At 38.9% G+C, this 18,936-nt stretch overlaps 1 protein-coding gene across 1 annotated transcript; it reads left to right on the top strand.

Annotated features, from left to right (window-relative positions):
- Window positions 1-2,498: 2,498 nt before the first annotated feature.
- On the top strand, window positions 2,499-3,500 carry LOC105721074 (olfactory receptor 1L4). Its single transcript, XM_012457890.3, has one exon. It carries the CDS (start codon window positions 2,565-2,567, stop codon window positions 3,498-3,500), a length of 936 nt encoding a protein of 311 aa, XP_012313313.3. The 5' UTR covers window positions 2,499-2,564.
- The last annotated feature ends 15,436 nt before the right edge of the window (window positions 3,501-18,936 follow it).

The raw sequence follows: 18,936 nt of genomic DNA, 5'->3' as shown, positions 1-18,936 counted from the left end.
TGCTTCCGTGATGTTGGCCCGCCCCTGTAGTGACGGAGTCTCTGTAGTGGCGGATTGCCTTGTTAGATTGCCCTGGGAACAGCAGGGTGCCTATGGAGAACACCCCTCCTCCACAGAGCTGGACCGTCCCGGTTTCAGTTGTGTTTCAGGTCTTCTTGCTGGGTAAGAGGGGACACTGTCTCATCTGATCTGCCTCCGGAGCCACTGCGTTGGCTAAAGCCGCGGCTCTGAGATTCGTGGCGCTGGCCTGGCTACCCGTTTCAGCTCCCCTTGCTGGCTTATAGGGGACTCAGACTCTCTCACTTTGTACAGTGAGCCGTTGCCTCAGGGTGCCGGCCCAGCGGCTGCGCCGTTCAAGCCAGCGGCGCCAGCGGCGCTGGCGACCCGTGTGGCTTCTCTGCGTGTGAATCTCCTGGTCTGTGGGCAGTAAAAATCAGTCTGGAAATACGGCGTCCACTCACCCTCTGTGCTTTCTCTCGGAGCTGCATTCCCGAGTTCCTCCTAAGCGGCCATCTTGGATCTCCTCCACTGTCGCCATCTTATTTCTTTAGAGAGCACATGCTACTGAGTAACAGGAATGCATCATAAATTGTTTAGTAATTCACCTACATGTGCATTTTGAGGTTGTCTCCTCTATGGGTTGCTTTGTTTGATAGGTTGGTTTGCTGATATGATAAGCAACACATATTGTGTACTACACAAATATGACTACTTCTAAAGGATAGAGTGCTATAAGTAGAACCAGTGGATAAAGAGATGCAGATTTTCAGCTCTGATAGAGACTACCAAAAGTCTACACTGATTTACACTTTCAGTATATATGAAGGTCTATTTTCCTTTGGATATGATCCCAAAAAATGTAGTGCCAATCTGATAACTTATTTTTATTTGTGGTTTACAAAGAAGTTTAGGCTTATTTTTTTCCAAATGTTCCCATTGTCATAAATAGCACTTATTTTATAGTTCATTATTTTTCCATTGCCATGAAATAAATCTTTATTATATGTTAAGTTTAATATAGATTGTGATCTAAATATAGGTATATAGATATACAAAATGCTTTATATTGGTCAATTTTTGCATTTTTCCTATGTCTGTCATTATCTTACTGCTTTTCAATATACCGTGCTTTTATCTGGGGTTAAAGAAGTTTCCCATCATTATTCTAATGTTTCCAAAATAATGTTGTCTGTCTTTAACCATGTAATATTCCAGGTGAATTTTAGACAATATTCTCAAGTTCCATTAAAAATTCCCTTCAGGTCTTATTAGAAGTGCATTAAATTTTATTAATAAGAATTCATATTTTAAAATACAGTCTTCCTTTTAAGGAATATCATTCTCCACATATTCAGATACTCATTTTGTGTTCTATTATAGTTTCTTCTGATAGGTCTTACTCATTCTTTTGTATTTATTTTGTCCCTCAGGTTAATTTCTAAGTCTCACTTAGACTTTCTTGCCATTATCAGTTGAAACCTTTTCTTCATTACATTTGTCTAATACAGAAAGAGAATTAATAGTTTTAGTTTTACAATGTGTCTGGCCACTGGTGGAATTGCCATAGGTTTTAAAAGATTTGCAAATACTTATCTTGAATTTTTTGGTACACAATCATGCCACAGAAAAATGACATTTTCTTCTTTTTTGATGTCTATGCCTCCTGATTCTTTAGTTTCGCTTTGTTACACACTCAGTCAACCATCTCAGCAACGTAGCTTAATAGTGGTCATAGGGCTATCTTTGCCTTCTCTTTCCGTGATATTGATGGAAACAGGACCCTTACACAGTCTATGTTTTATAGTCCTGCAATATTTGAATGTTGAGAATGAGGACTTCGTAGTTTTTTAACCAGAAAAACTAATATATTTAAAGAACTAATCTTGGTTACATAGCCTATTTCTGGGAATACTCTAATTTTAACTGGTATCCTTGGACCAAAAGATGATAATTAAAGTATCAGATCATATTAGCCAAAGAGAAATGCTTAAATAAACATTGGAAGAGTTTTTCTCTGAGGATGTAAGTAAGTCTTATCTGAATCCTGCAAGTACCAAGGAGCCTTGATAATTCTGCTGCTTAGTTTTGTTCTATCCCAACTATTACTACCATCTATGGACCTATGAGCAAGAAAAAACACTGAATGCGATAACTTCATTCATAGGGATTCCTTGTATGACAGCATTCTAATTCTAAGTAGAACCCAGCAACCTCTTCCTCTGGGGCAAAAAATAATAATAATGCTAAGGAGATGTTCAAGAAACCACCTCAGAAGAATCTTTACAAAAGGAAATGAGAAGAACTCAAACAAATTAGGACACATGAGCACATGGAAAACCTTTAGTTTCCAATTTGGAAGACAGTTTGGCATCCTTTAACTTTTCCCTTATTGAATTTTACTATCTGTTTCTACATAGTTTCAGAATTAAACATTCTTTCAAAGTATACTAGCAGTGAGATTTTTAAAATAGATTGGTGAGATTGCGGAAGAAGCTATCTTGGTCAAACTGCCCTTTACATCTCTCCCAACGCTTCTCCAAACCCTATCCAGGAAGTCCAGAGACATGGAGATAAAGAACTACAGCAGCAGCTCCTCAGGCTTCATCCTCCTGGGCCTCTCTTCCAACCCTCAGCTGCAGAAACCCCTCTTTGTCATCTTCCTCATCATGTACCTGGTCACTGTGGTGGGGAATGTGCTCATCATCCTGGCCATCCACTCTGACCCCGGGCTCCACAACCCTATGTACTTTTTCCTCAGCAACTTGTCTTTCATGGATATCTGCTTCACGACAGTCATAGTGCCCAGGATGCTGGTGAATTTTCTATCAGAGACAAAGGTTATCTCCTACATGGGCTGCCTGGTGCAGATGTACTTCTTCATGGCATTTGCGAACACTGACAGCTACCTGCTGGCCTCTATGGCCATCGACCGGCTGGTGGCCATCTGCAACCCCTTACACTATGATGTGGTTATGAACCCACGGCGTTGCCTACTCATGCTATTGGGTTCTTGCAGCATCTCCCACCTACATTCCCTGTTCCGGGTGCTACTTATGTCTCGCCTGTCTTTCTGTGCCTCCCACGTCATTAAGCACTTTTTCTGTGACACCCAGCCTGTGCTAAAGCTGTCCTGCTCTGACACATCCTCCAGTCAGATGGTGGTCATGACTGAGACCTTAGCTGTCATTGTGACCCCCTTCCTGTGTATCATCTTCTCCTACCTGCGAATCATCGTCACTGTGCTCAGAATCCCCTCTGCAGCCGGGAAGTGGAAGGCTTTCTCTACCTGTGGCTCCCACCTCACTGTAGTGGTCCTATTCTATGGGAGTGTCATCTATGTCTATTTTAGGCCCCTGTCCATGTACTCAGTGGTGAAGGACCGGGTAGCCACAGTTATGTACACGGTAGTGACACCCATGCTGAACCCTTTCATCTACAGCCTGAGGAACAAAGATATGAAGAGGGGTTTGAAGAAATTAAGAGACAGAATTTACTCATAGAAAGAACAAAATGTTGGCATGTCAAAATCAAGAGATGACCTAAAAGATTATCAGCTTATCCTTCCTTCCCAACCATTTTCTACACAGCACTCAAAGAGGTCATGAAAAATGGTGTTGGATACCAGTAAGAGAATTGACCTGGGAGCAAAACACTCAGTTGTTTTTGTTTTTGTTTTTTTTAATACTTTAAGTTCTGGGATACATATGCAGAACATGCAGGTTTGCTACATAGGTATACACATGCCATGGTGGTTTGCTGTACCCATAAACCCATTATCTACGTTAGGTATTTCTCCTAATGCTATCCCTCCCCTAGCCTCCCACCTTCTGACAGGCCCCGGTGTGTGATGTTCCCCTCCCTGTGTCCATGTGTTCTCATTGTTCAACTCTCACTTATGAGTGAGAACATGCAGTGTTTAGTTTTCTATTCCTGTGTTATATTGCTGAGAATGGTGGTTTCTAGCTTCATTCATGTCCCTGCAAAGAACGTGAACTCATCCTTTTTCATGGCAGTATAGTATTCCATGGTGTATATGAGCCACATTTTCTTTATCCAGTCTATCACTGATGGGCATTTGGGTTGGTTCCAAGTCTTTGCTATTGTTAATAGTGCTGCAATAAACATACGTGTGCATGTGTCTTTACAGTAAAATGATTTATAATCCTTTGGGTATATACCCAGTAATGGGATTGCTGGGTCAAATGGTATTTCTGGCTCTAGATCCTTGAGGAATCGCCACACTGTCTTCCACAGTGGTTGAACTAATTTATACCCCATCAACAGTGTAAATGCATTCCTATTTCTCCCCATCTTCTCCAGCATCTGTTGTTCCTTTTTAATAATCACCATTCTAACTGGCATGCGATGGTATCTCAATGTGGTTTTGGTTTGCATTTCTCTAATGACCACTGATGGTGAGCTATTTTTAATATGTTTATTGGCCACATAAATGTCTTCTTTTGAGAAGTGATTGTTCATATCCTTCCCCCACTTTTTGATGGGGTTTTTTTTTTTTTTTTTGTAAATTTGTTTGTTCCTTGTAAACTCTGGTCATTAGCCCTTTGTCAGATGGATAGATTGCAAAAATTTTCTCCCATTCTGTAGGTTGCCTATTCACTCTGATGATAGTTTCTTTTGCTGTGCAGAAGGTCTTTAGTTTGATTACCTCTGATGTGTCAAATTTCGCTTTTGTTGTCATTGCTTTTGAAAAACACTCAGTTTCTATCAATGACTTTGACCAAATATATATTTAATCTCAGGTTAGATACTGATAGGAATCCATATTTTAGGAAAACCACTTCAACTATCCTCAATAGACTGGCACCCATATGATAAAATAAAGCTTTAATATGCCTACAAATAAATCTTCTATATGCCTGCCAATGGGTACCAGTCAAGGAGTTATAAATCCTGTTAGTCTTCAGAAGTGGAAACCACATGGATTTGGTAGAAAATTGGAAACAACTTTTTGGGAAAGTGTCATAAGTTTATCCTTAAAAACAGACTGAATTTTGACAAAGAAAGTTCCAAAGGATGAGGAAATGGGCAAAGGATTTCACATAGTAAAAATCAGCCAAGCACGCAGAGGCAATACACTTTGGAATATTTTTGAGAAACAGTGAAAAACTCTGTGAAACTTATTCAGTTTGAGAGTAAAGACAATCCAACTGAAAAGACAGAATGATCCAAAAAGAATATTTACTCCACCCCCAACACAAAAGTATCATGACAATATGAATTCTCAGTACCCTGCCCTTTTCTCTTCTTTTTTTTTTTTTTTTTTTTTTTTTTTGAGATGGAGTCTCCCTCTGTCACCCAGGCTGGAGTGCAGTGGAATGATCTTGGCTCACTGCAACCTCCGCCCCCTGGGTTCAAACAATTCTCCTGCCTCAACCTCCCAAGTAGCTAGAATTACAGGTGCGTGCTATTATACCCAGCTAATTTTTGTACTTTTAGTAGAGAAGGGGTTTCTCCACGTTGGCCAGGCTGGTTCCCTTCTGTGTTTTAAGAGACAGGATCTGGAACCAACCCAAATGCCCATCAATGATAGACTGGACAAAGAAAATGTAGCACATATACACCATGGAATACTATGCAGCCACTAAAAACGATGAGCTTGTGTCCTTTCTAAGGACACGGATGAACCTGGAAACCATCATTCTCAGCAAACTGACACAAGAACGGAAAACCAAACACCGCATGTTCTCACTCATAGGCGGGTATTGAACAATGAGAACACCTGGACACAGGGAGAGGAGCATCACACTCTAGGGGCAGTTGGGGGAGGCTAGGGGAGGGACAGCGGGGGGTGGGGAGGGTGGGAGGGATAACATGGGGAGAAATGCCAGATATAGTATGCACCTATGCAACAACCCTGCATAACCTGCACATGTACCCTGGAACCTAAAGTAAAATAAATTTAAAAAAAGAGAGAGAGAGAGACAAGGTCTCACTCTGTCACCCAAGCTGGAGTGCAGTGACACAATCATAGCTCACTGTAGCCTCAAACTCCTGGACTTTAGTGATCCCCTTTCTTTTTAATTCTTCTGTTCTCCTCATGTTCAGCATCCTCACTAAGCTACCCTTTATATCTTGGAAACAGCCATGTTTGTCAGTCAAGATAAGCTAGGATATACTATGGAAATAAACAATCTCAAGTTGGATCCTAAAACTAAAGATTTATTTCTCATTTGCCCTAAATGTCCACCATAGAAAAGTATAAGGATGCTGCTCATTTTATCCAATCAGGGATCCAAACTGATGTATCAGGCACCACTGTGAACACTGTGGTTCTGACAGAACATCATTCAGTCAGAAGCTGAGAAAGACACTGGAAGACTTTACATTGCCAACTAAATATTCCAGTCCAGAAGTGACCCATGCCACTTCTGACCATAACTTATTGTCCCAAACACATCCCATGACCCCACCCAAACACAATGGAGCCAGGAGGCACAATCCTACCAGGTGCCTCTAGAAGGAGAGTCAGAAATATTAGATGAATAGTATTAATAACTACTACACAGCTATATTAACACACAAACACAGAAGTGTAAATCAGATGCTTTATTAATCCTCTCTAATGATGTTATTGTCAATAACAATAGTAATGTAGGACTTTTACGCTCTCTGGAAAATTTCTGCATCAATTATGTCATCAAGTTTTCACAACCACCAGCTTTCTGGGTCACAAGCTTGTTAGTGGCAGGACTTGAAGTTGAACACAAGTCCTTTGGCCTTAAAGATATAGCAAGAGGTGTGTAATGGTCTAATGGAACACAGGGACACCTACACTCCAACATCAGGGTTTCTGTCATTGTTTTCACTAAATCCTCCTAATTATAAGGAAGCAACCAGCAAGCCAGAAAGAAATCTAATTTGTAGTAGCCTCTGTATTTATTTAAGCACACCTGAGTTTCACCACTATCTCCCACCAATCACTTGGTTTTGAGATGCCGGCCTAGAAGACATATTTACTTTCTATTTCCTTTATTTATATGCCATAGTTTTCTCATACTCATCTAAGTGCCATAGCTACTTTAGAATGTGAGAATTCCTTCCTGGCATATATTAATAAATAAATTCATTAATTACAGTCTACAGTAACTTTTAAAGCTAATTAAGTTCTTTGACCCCAAGAATAATAACTTATATTTTTTAGTTCTGAGATCAGCCTGAGTTATTTTACTCAACAAATGCATGGCCACTAAGAAATCATTATTTTTTATTGAAAAACTTTAAGATATTCTCAGAAGTTTAAACTAAAAGAAATTCTAAATAACAAGTGACCATGAGATAACACTTTGAGGTAAAAAAGTTTTCAGCCTACTCCCTTGGTAAATCCTAAACTTCTCAGTTGGAAATGGAGTGTTGTCTCTGTCAGGATATGATGTCAGTTTCCCCAAGACATCCTGTTACTTTTCACAATAAGGGACTGTCAGTGGGTAAGAAGTATCTGAAGACTTTAATAAGATTTTTTTCTTTTCAAACAAGAGAGCCCAGATGTTAACCCAGATATGTACTAGTAAGCATCAGTAAGAGGAAAAAAAGTTTTGAAGGTAGATATAATCAGAAGAAGGGTCTTAGAAGCAGACCTCTGAACATCTTGCCACATCAGGTGGAATGCTCCTGCATAGCCATTGAGAGTAGACCAGAAGTCTTGTTCCATCTTCCATCATATAGGTACCTTGGAGGCTGCTTGAATACAATATAATAATAATACTATAAGCCTGTCCTTTGTTAAAAGGATTATAAAGGTAAATGTATCAAGTCCTTTTAGTGCAAACTCATTTTAAAAGCATAAATAATCGATTTTGCTCAATACTGAACCAAAAAAAGTCCAGCTCATTGAACACATGTTGCCTATTAGAGCAAGTGATATCAACTAGGAACACTGTGTAGTATGAGATCTGAGGAGAATGTGAGGGACATACAAAGTATTTCTGGCATTGAAAACTCTGATAGAGAATATATTATCAAGGGGGACTTAATAGGAGTAGTCATAGAATCCAAGAAAAGAGGAAATTTTAAGAGGCAGGGGCTACTAATAAGTAACAAAATATGATGAGAGTTTAATAAGCAAAGTAAGCCTGAAGATTGTCCATTGGCTTTAGTGATATGGTGGCCATTGATGCCCTTGGTGAATTTGCAATACAGAAATGGAAAAAGAGCCAGATTGGAACATGTTAAGGAATAAATGGAGGTGAGAATTATAATTAGTGTCAATGTTGTTCTATTGTTTTATGGCTTGCATTGCTTCTAAAGAGAAATCAGCTATCATTCCTACCTTTGTTTCTCCCATAGGTAAATTTATTTTTTGTTCTGCATACTTTTAGTTTTGCTTTTTTAATAATTTGACTATAGCTCAGCTATATACAGAATTCTTTATGTTTATCTGGCTTGGGGTTTATTGAGCTTCCTAGATCTTGGAAAGATAATTTTCTTTGCATTTGGAAAAATTTAGTCCAATGTTCATTCAAATACCATATTACCCCAAACTCTCTCCTCTCTTTCTGAGGCTCTAATTATATGATTGTTTGACCTTGGGGCACAGCTTAGATTTTTTTAAATGTTTATAGCAGCTTTATTCATAATTGCCAAAAACTGGGGAAAAAAACTTCAACACAGGAAGAGATAAACAAATTACACTATATTCATTCAGTGGAATACAACTCAACAATAAAAAGATACAAGGTGCCTGGGAAAAAAAAGGGGTTTATGAGTTCTGCTGCTGCAGACTTAAACTTAACTGCCCAGCAGCTCTGAATGAACAATGGAGCTCACAGCTCAACACTTGAACTACTATAAAGGACAGACTGTTTCCTCAAGCAGCTCCCTGACCCCCATATATCCAAAGAGTCACCTCATAAAGGAGAGCTCAGACTGACATTTGGCAGGTATCCTTCTGGGACAAAGCAGAAGAAACTGGTAGCAACCTTTACTGTTCTGCAGCTGCTGCAAGTCATCCCCAGGCAAGCAGGGCCTGGAGTGGACCTCAGCAGTCCTATAGCAGAGAGGCCAGACAGTTAAAAGGAAAACTAAGAAATAGAAATAACTTCATCATCAACAAACAGGACGTTCACTCAGAGACCCAATCAGAAAGTCAACAACTACAAAGTCGACAGGTGGATAAATCCACAAAGATGGCAAGAAACCAGCGCAAAAAGGATGAAAACACCCAAAACCAGAACACCTCTCCTCCTACAAGAGATCACAACTCCTCACCAGCAAGGGAACAATGGAGAGTTCCCTTGTTGGAGGGAGAATGAGTGTGATGAAATGACAGAATCAGCCTTCAGAAAGTGGGTAATAAGAAACTTTGTGAGCTAAAAGAACATGTTCTAACCCAATGCAAAAAAACTAAGAACCTTGAAAAAAGATTTGATGAAATGCTAGTGAAAATGGACAACTTAGAGAGGAATATAAGTGAATTGATGGAGCTGAAAAACACAACACGAGAACTTCGCGAAGCATGCACAAGTTTCAACAGCCGAATTGACCAAGCAGAAGAAAGGATATCAGAGGTCGAAGATCAACTCAATGAAATAAAACGAAAACGCAAGATTAGAGAAAACAGGGTAAAAAGGAATGAACAAAGTCAACAAGAAATATGGGACTATGTGAAAAGACCTAATCTACGTTTGATAGGTGTACCTGAATGTGACGAAGAGAATGAATCCAAGCTGGAAAATACTCTTCAGGATATTATACAGGAAAACTTCCCCAACCTAGCAAGGCAGGCCAATATTCAAGTCCAGGAAATACAGAGAACACCACAAACATATTCCTCAAGAAGAGCAACCCCAAGGCACATAATCATCAGATTCACCAAGGTTGAAATGAAGGAGAAAATGCTAAGGGCAGCCAGAGAGAAATGTCAGGTTACCCACAAAGGGAAGCCCATCAGACTCACAGCAGATCTCTCAGCAGAATCCCTACAAGCCAGAAGAGACTGGGGCCAATATTCAACATCCTTAAAGAAAAGAACTTTCAACCCAGAATTTCATATCCAGCCAAACTAAGCTTCATAAGTGAAGGAAAAATAAAATCCTTTGTGAACAAGCAAGTACTCAGAGATTTCATCACCACCAGACCTGCTTTACAAGAGCTCCTGAAAGAGGCACTACACATAGAAAAGAACAACCAGTACCAGCCACTCCAAAAACATACCAAATGGTAAAAAGCATCAACACAATGAAGAATCTGCATCAACTAACACGCAAAACAGCCGCCTAGCATCAAAACAGCAGTTTCAAATTCACACATAACAATATTAACCCTAAACGTAAATGGACTAAATGCCCCAATCAAAAGACACAGATTGGCAAATTGGAGAAAAAGCCAAAACTCATCAGTGTGCTGTATCCAGGAAACCCATCTCACATGCAAGGATACGCAAAGGCTCAAAATAAAGGGATAGAGGAAGATTTACCAAGAAAATGGAGAGCAAAAAAAAGCAGGAGTTGCAATTCTCACCTCTGATAAAATAGACTTTAAAGCAACAAAGATCAAAAGAGACAAAGAAGGACATTACATAATGGTAAAAGGATCAATGCAACAAGAAGAGCTAATGATCCTAAATATATATGCACCTAATACAGGAGCACCCAGATACATAAGGCAAGTTCTTAATGACTTACAAAGAGACTTAGACTCCCACACAATAATAGTGGGAGACTTTAACACCCCATTGTCAATATTAGACAGATCAAAGAGACAGAAAATTAACAAGGATATCCAGGACTTGAAAGCAGACTTGGACCAAGCAAACCTAATAGACATTTACAGAACTCTCCACCCCAAATCCACAGAATATACATTCTTCTCAGCACCACATCACACCTACTCTAAAATTGACCACATAATTGGAAGTAAATCACTCCTCAGCAAATGCAAAAGAACGGAAACCATAACAAACAGTCTCTCAGACCACAGTGCAATCAAGTTAGAACTCAGAATTCACAAACCAACCCAGAACTGCACAGCTTCATGGAAACTGAACAACTTTCTCCTGAACGTTGACTGGATAAACAATGAAATGAAGGCAGAAATAAAGATGTTCTTTGAAACCAATGAGAACAAAGACACCACATACCAGAATCTCTGGGACACATTTAAAGCAGTCTCTAGAGGAAAATATATAGCAATAAGTGCCCATATGAGAAGAAAGAAGTGATCTAAATTGACACCCTATCATCAAAATTGAAAGAGCTAGAGGAGCAAGATCAAAAAAACTCAAAACCTAGCAGAAGACAAGAAATAACTAAGATTAGAGCAGAACTGAAGGAGATAGAGACACGAAAAACCCTTCAAAAAATCAATAAATCCAGGAGCTGGTTTTTTGAAAAGATCAACAAAATAGACAGACCACTAGCCAGACTAATAAAAAAGAAAAGAGAGAATAACCAAATAAATGCAATAAAAAATGATAAAGGGGATATCACCACAGATTCCACAGAAATTCAAACCATCATCAGAGATTATTACACACAACTCTATGCACATAAACCAGAAAACCGGGAAGAAATGGATAAATTCCTGGACAGTTGCCTCCTCCCAAGCCTAAACCAGGAAGAAGTCGAAACCCTGAATAGACCAATAACAAGGTCTGAAGTGGAGGCAGCAATTAAGAGCCTACCACCCAAAAAAAGCCCAGGTCCAGATGGGTTCACAACCAAATTCTACCAGACATACAAAGAGGAACTGGTACCATTCCTACTGAAACTATTCCAAATAATCCAAAAAAAGGGAATCCTTCCCAAATCATTTTATGAGACCAACATCATCCTAATACCAAAACCCGGCAGAGACTCAACAAGAAAAGAAAACTACAGGCCAATATCCATGATGAACATAGATGCAAAAATCTTCAATAAAATACTGGCAAACTGATTGCAACAGCACATCAAAAAGCTTATCCGCCATGATCAAGTAGGATTCATCCCAGAGATGCAAGGCTGGTTCAATATACACAAGTCTATAAACATAATTCACCACATAAACAGAACCAAAGACAAAAGCCTCATAATTATCTCAATTGATGCAGAGAAGGCCTTCGACAAAATTCAACAGCCCTTTATGCTGAAAACCCTCAATAAACTAGGTATTGACAGACCGTATCTCAAAATAATTAAAGCTATTTACGACAAACCAACAGCCAATATCATACTGAATGGGCAAAAACTGGAAGCATTCCTTTTGAAATCTGGCACTAGACAAGGATGCCCTCTCTCACCACTCCTATCCAATATAATACTGGAAGTTCTAGCCAGAGCAATCAGGCAAGAAAAAGAAATAAAGGGTATTCAATTAGGAAAAGAGGAAGTCAAATTGTCTCTATTTGCAGACGACATGATTGTATATCTAGAAGACCCCATCGTCTCAGCCCAAAATCTCCTTAAACTGGTAAGCAACTTCAGCAAAGTCTCAGGATACAAAATCAATGTGCAAAAATCACAAGCATTCCTATACACCAATAACAGACTTAAAGAGAGCCAAATCAAGAACGAACTGCCATTCACAATTGCTACAAAGAGAATAAAATACCTAGGAATACAACTAACAAGGAACGTAAAGGACCTCTTCCAGGAGAACTACAAACCACTGCTCAACAAAATAAGAGAGGACACAAACAGATGGAGAAACATTCCACGTTCATGGTTAGGAATAATCAATATCATGAAAATGGCCATACTGCCCAAAGTAATTTACAGATTCAATGCTATCCCCATCAGGCTACCAATGACCTTCTTCACAGAACTGGAAAAAAACAACTTAAACTTCATATGGAACCAAAAGAGAGCCCACATAGCTAAGTCAATTCTAAGCAAAAAGAACAAAGCAGGAGGCATCACACTACTGGACATCAAACTATACTACAAGGCTACAGTAATCAAAACAGCATGGTACTGGTACCAAAACAGAGCTATAGACCAATGGAACAGAACAGAGGCCTCGGAGGCAACACGACATATCTACAACCATCCAATCTTTGACAAACCTGACAAAAACAAGCAATGGGGAAAGGATTCCCTGTTTAATAAGTGGTGTTGGGAAAACTGGCTAGCCATATGCAGAAAGCAGAAACTGGACTCCTTCCTGACACCTTACACTAAAATTAACTCCAGATGGATTAAAGACTTAAACGTAAGACCTAACACCATAAAAACCCTAGAAGAAAACCTAGGCAAAACCATTCAGGACATAGGCATAGGCAAGGACTTCATGACCAAAACACCAAAAGCATTGGCAACAAAAGCCAAAATAGACAAATGGGACCTAATCAAACTCCACAGCTTCTGCACGGCAAAAGAAACAGTCATTAGAGTGAATCGGCAACCAACAGAATGGGAAAAAATTTTTGCAGCTTACCCATCTGCCAAAGGGCTAATATCCAGAATCTACAAAGAACTAAAACAGATTTACAAGAAAAAAACAAACAAGCCCATTCAAAAGTGGGCGAGGGATATGAACAGATACTTTACAAAAGAAGACATACATGAGGCCAACAAACATATGAAAAAATGCTCATCATCACTGGTCATTAGAGAAATGCAAATCAAAACTACATTGAGATACCATCTCACGCCAGTTAGAATGGCAATCATTAAAAAATCTGGAGACAACAGATGCTGGAGAGGATGTGGAGAAATAGCAACACTTTTACACTGTTGGTGGGAGTGTAAATTAGTTCAACCACTGTGGAAGACAGTGTGGCACTTCCTCAAGGACCTAGAAATAAAAATTCCATTTGACCCAGCAATCCCATTACTGGGTATATATCCAAAGGATTATAAATCGTGCTGCTATAAAGACACATGCACACGAATGTTCATTGCAGCACAGTTTACAATAGCAAAGACCTGGAACCAACCCAAATGCCCATCGATGATAGACTGGACAGGGAAAATGTGGCACATATACACCATGGAATATTATGCAGCCATAAAAAACGATGAGTTCATGTCCTTTGTAGGGACATGGATGAACCTGGAAACCATCATTCTCAGCAAACTGACACAAGAACATAAAATCAAACACCGCATGTTCTCGCTCATAGACGGGTATTGAACAATGAGAACACATGGACACAGGGAGGGGAGCACTATACACTGGGGTCTGTTGCGGGGGAGTAGGGGGGGACAGTGGGGGGTGGGGAGTTGTGGAGAGATAGCATGGGGAGAAATGCCACATATAGGTGAAGGGGAGGAAGGCAGCAAATCACACTGCCACGTATGCACCTATGCAACAATCTTGCATGTTCTTCACATGTACCCCAAAACCTAAAATGCAATAAAAACAAACAACCAAGACATCTTTCAGTAGGTTAGTGGGTAAACTGTTTTACATCAGATGATGGAATATTATTCAGCATTAAAAAGAAATGAGTGATCAAGCCATGAAAAGTCATGGAGGAAACTTAAATATATATTACTAGGTGAAAAGTGAATGAATCCCATCTGAAAAGGCTACATGCTATATGATTCCAAGTATATGACATTCTAGAAAATGCAAAACTATGAATATAGCAAAATGATTAGTTGACAGGGATAAACAGGCAGAACAGGGGATTTTTAAGGCAGTAAAAACAATGGCAGATAAATATCATATATTTATCCAAACCCACAGAATGTATAACACGAAGAATAAACCCTAATGTAAGCCATGGTGGGCTTTGGGTAAAAAATAAAAAAAATAAAAAAATAAAAAAATAAAAAAATACAAGGTGCCAACTTGATCAGTTTTAATCATGGTGTATAATCTTTTTGATGTGCTGTTGGATTTGTTTTGATAGTATTTTATCGAGAATTTTTGCATCTGTGTTTATCAGGCATGTTGGCCCATGGGTTTTTTGTTGGTCTTGTTGTATCCTCGTCAGTTTTGGTATCAGGGTACTGCTGGCCTTGTAGTGAGTTTGGAAGAATTCCCTTCCCTTCAATTATTGGAGTAGTTTGGTTTTAATTCTTTAAAAGTTTGGTAGAACTAGCAATGAAGCCATACATCCCTGGACTTTTCTTCATTGGAGTACATTTTATTACTGATTCAATCCCATTGCTTGTTATTTGTCTTTTTGGGTTTTCAAGCTTAGATTTTTTAATCCTCCTAAGTAGTCTCATGAAAATAGGACAGCTAGATACTAAAATGACAACAACTTGAAGACACAAAGAATCCCCATAAATCCCCAAATACAGGAAGCTAGAGACAAATAACCATGAGTTACATGATCCAGGTGTTTTCAGCATCTAAGCAGGAGGAAACAGAGGCAACCAACAGTATCTATCTGAGCTGAGAATAGGAAAAACCCAAATACTAATTAGTGAGTACTCACCAAAATTTGTGGTTGGCCAATTTAGGAACAGAAGTTAAGGCTTAGAAGGGTTTTATCCATTCAACAATCATGAATGTCTGATGACGTCAGAGCAATCCAGGCCTTATGGAGGCCAGCATCCCAGAACCTGCCAACCCTCTGCCACAGCCAATGATCATGCACCCTGCCATGAGCCACTGCTGCTGCTGCTTCTGCTACTGCTGGCACATGTGAAAAAGGATGGATTCCACTGCCACCACCCATGAAATGCCTTGCCTGGCACCACCCACAGAAGTGTAGTGACCAGTGGTCCAGGAGCATCTCGACTCTCAGTGCACTGGGTTTCTAACCTCAAGGAACCAAGAACAAAGTCAGAGCACAATACCAGTCCCCCAGATTTAGAGTATGCAGTCCAGGAGTGGGGAGTTGAGCCTTGATCCCCTAATATCTTCTAGAGACAAAGTCAGTCAACTGAATCCACCTTATACCACAACTAAACCCTCAAGGTCATTAAATAAGGTTAAAAAAAAAAAATCCAAAGGAAAGCAGCTTCAGAGATTGAAGGAGCATCAACCCACAAAGATGAGAAAGAACCAGCACAAGAATTCTGACAACTTGAAAATCAAGGGTGCCTTCTTCCCTCCAAATAACTACACTAGCTCTCTATCAAGGGTTCTGAACTAGGCTAAGATGGCAGAAGTGACAAAAATAGATTTCAAAATATGGATAGAAATGAAGATCATTGAGATGCAGGAATGTGTTGAAAGTCAATCCAAGTAAGCTAAGAATCACAATAAAATGATACAGCTGCTGACGGACAAAATAGTCAGTATAGGAAAGAACATAACAAACCTAACAGAGCTGAGAAAAAACACATTACAATAATTTTATAATGCAATCACAAGTATTAATAGTAGAATAGACCAAGCAGAGGAAAGAATGTCAGAGCTTGAAGTCTAGCTTTCTGAAATAAAACAGGCAAGAATAGAGAAAAAAGAATGAAAATAAATGAATAAAACCTCTGAGAAATATAGGATTATGCAAAGAGACCAAATCTACTACTCATTGGTTTCCCTGAAAGAGATGGGGAGAATGGAAGCAACTTGGAAAACATATTTCAGGATATAATTCATGAGAACTTCTCCAACATAGCTAGAGAGGCCAACATTCAAATTCAGGAAATGCAGAAAACCTCAGGAAGATACTTTACAAGATCATCCCCAAGGCACATAATTATCAGATGCTCCAAGTTTGAAATGAAAGAAAAAATGTTAAAGGCAGCAAGAGAAAAAGGTCAGGTCACCAACAAAGCGAAGCCGATCAGACTAACAGCAGAATGCTCAGCAGAAATCCTATAAACCAGAAGAGATTGGGGAGCAATATTCAAAATTTTTAAAGAAAATAAATTCCAACCAAGAATTTCATATCCAGCCAAACTAAGCTTCATAAGCAAAGGAGAAATAAGATCCTTTTCAGACAAGCAAATGCTAAGGGAATTTATTACCACCCAACCTTCCTTACAAGAGTTTCTGAAGGAAGCACTAAATATGGAAAGACTGTTACCAGCCACACTACAAAAACACACTAAAGTACACAGACCAGTGACACTATAAATCAAACACAAAAACGAATCAGCGTAACAGTCAGCTAACATTATCATGACAGGATCAAATCCACACATATCAATAGTAACCTTGAATGTCAGTGGGCTAAATGCCCCAATTAAAAGGCACAGCATGGCAAATTCAATAGAGACAAGACCCCATGGTATGCTGTCTTCAAGAGACCCAGCTCACACACAATCACACTCATAGGCTCAAAATAAAGGAATGGAGAAAAATATACCAAGCAAATGGAAAACAGAAAAAAGCAGAGGCTACAATCCTAATTACAGATGAATCAGACTTAAAGATTTAAAAAAGACAAAAAGGGCATTATATAATGGTAAAGGGTTCAATTCAATGAGAAGACATAATTGTCTTAATATATAGGCACCCAACACAGGATCACCCAGATTCATTAAGTAAATTCTTAGAGACCTTCCAAGAGACTTAGACTGCCATACAATAACAGCAGGAGACTTCAACAACCAACTGATAGTATGATAGTATTAGACAGATTATCAAAGCAGAATACTAAGAAAGATATTCAGGACTTGAACTCAGCACTGAATCAAATGGACCTGATAGACATCTACAGAACTCTCCACCCAAAGACAACGGAATACACATTCTTCTCATCACCACATGGCACATGCTCCAAAATTGATCCCAAAATTGGACATAAAAGAATCCTCAGTAAAAGCAAAAGAACTGAAATTATAACAACCACTGTTTCAGGGCATAGCACATTCAATTTAGAAATTGAGACTAAGAAAATTGCTCAAAACCATACAATTATATGGAAATTACATAACCTGTTCCTGAATGATTTTCAGGTAAGTAGTGAAATTAAGGTGGAAATCAAGAAGTTGTTTGAAACTAGCGAGAACAAATATGCAATGTATCAGAATCTCTGGGACACAGCTTAAGCAGTGTTAAGAGGGAAATTTATAGCACTAAATGCCCACATCAAAAAGCTGGAAAGGTCTCAAGTTAACAACCTAACATTACAACTAAAAGAGCTAGAGAACCAAGAATAAACCAATCCCAAAACTAGTAGAGGACAAGAAATAAAATCAGAGCTGAACAGAAAGAGACTGAGACATGAAAAACCATTCAAAAGATCAACAAGTCCAAGAGTTGAATTTTTGAAAAAAAATAAAAAAAATAGATAAACCACTAGCTGGATTAATAAAGAAGAAAAGAGAGAAGATCCAAATAAACACAATTAGGAAAGACAAATAGGATATTACCACTGATCCCACAGAAATACAACCAACCATCAGCAAGCACTACAAACACCTCTATGCACATAAACTAGAAGAAATAAATTCCTGAACACACAGTGTCCCAAACTGAACCAGGAAGAAATCGAATCCTTGAATAGACCAATAACAAGCTCCAAAATTGAATCAGTAATAAATAGACTACCAACTAAAAAAAAAACTCAGGACCAGATGATTCACAGCTAAATTCTACCAGATGTACAAAGAGTTTTGAGTACAAAGTTTTGATTACAAATTTCTTGTACTTCCCAATAAACTAGGTATTAAAGAAACATACCTCAAAATTATAAGATCCATCTACGATAAACCTATAGCCAACATCATACTGAATGGGCAAAAACTGAAAGCATTTTCCTTAAAAACCAGCACAAGATAAAGATGCCCTGTCTCACCACTCCTATTCAACATAGTATTTCAAGTCCTAGCCAGGCAAGAGAAAGAAATAAAGGGCATCCAAGCAAGAACATAAGAAGATTATTCCTGTTTGCAGACGTGATTATATACCTAGAAACCCCACAGTCTTGGCCCCAAAGCTTTTTAAGCTGATAAACAACTTTGGTGAAATCTCAGGATAGAAAATCAACATACAAAAATCACTTGTATTCCTACACACCAGCAACAGTCAAGCTGAGAGCCAAATCAGGAATGCAGTCCTATTCGCAATCGCTCCAGAAAGAATAAGATACCTAGGAATACAGTTAATCAGAGAGGTGAAAGATCTCTATGATCAGAACTACCAAAC

This window comes from Aotus nancymaae, unplaced genomic scaffold (genome assembly GCF_030222135.1).
Source record: "Aotus nancymaae isolate 86718 unplaced genomic scaffold, 86718_ANA_hifiasm-v0.15.2.pri h1tg000003l, whole genome shotgun sequence".
In the NCBI taxonomy this organism is placed as follows: domain Eukaryota; kingdom Metazoa; phylum Chordata; class Mammalia; order Primates; family Aotidae; genus Aotus; species Aotus nancymaae.
This window is presented reverse-complemented; position numbering and strand designations above follow the sequence as displayed.

Coding starts and splice junctions, on each gene's coding strand:
- LOC105721074 (XM_012457890.3), top strand. CDS start 2,565: ATGGAGATAAAGAACTACAGCAGCAGCTCCTCAGGCTTCATCCTCCTG.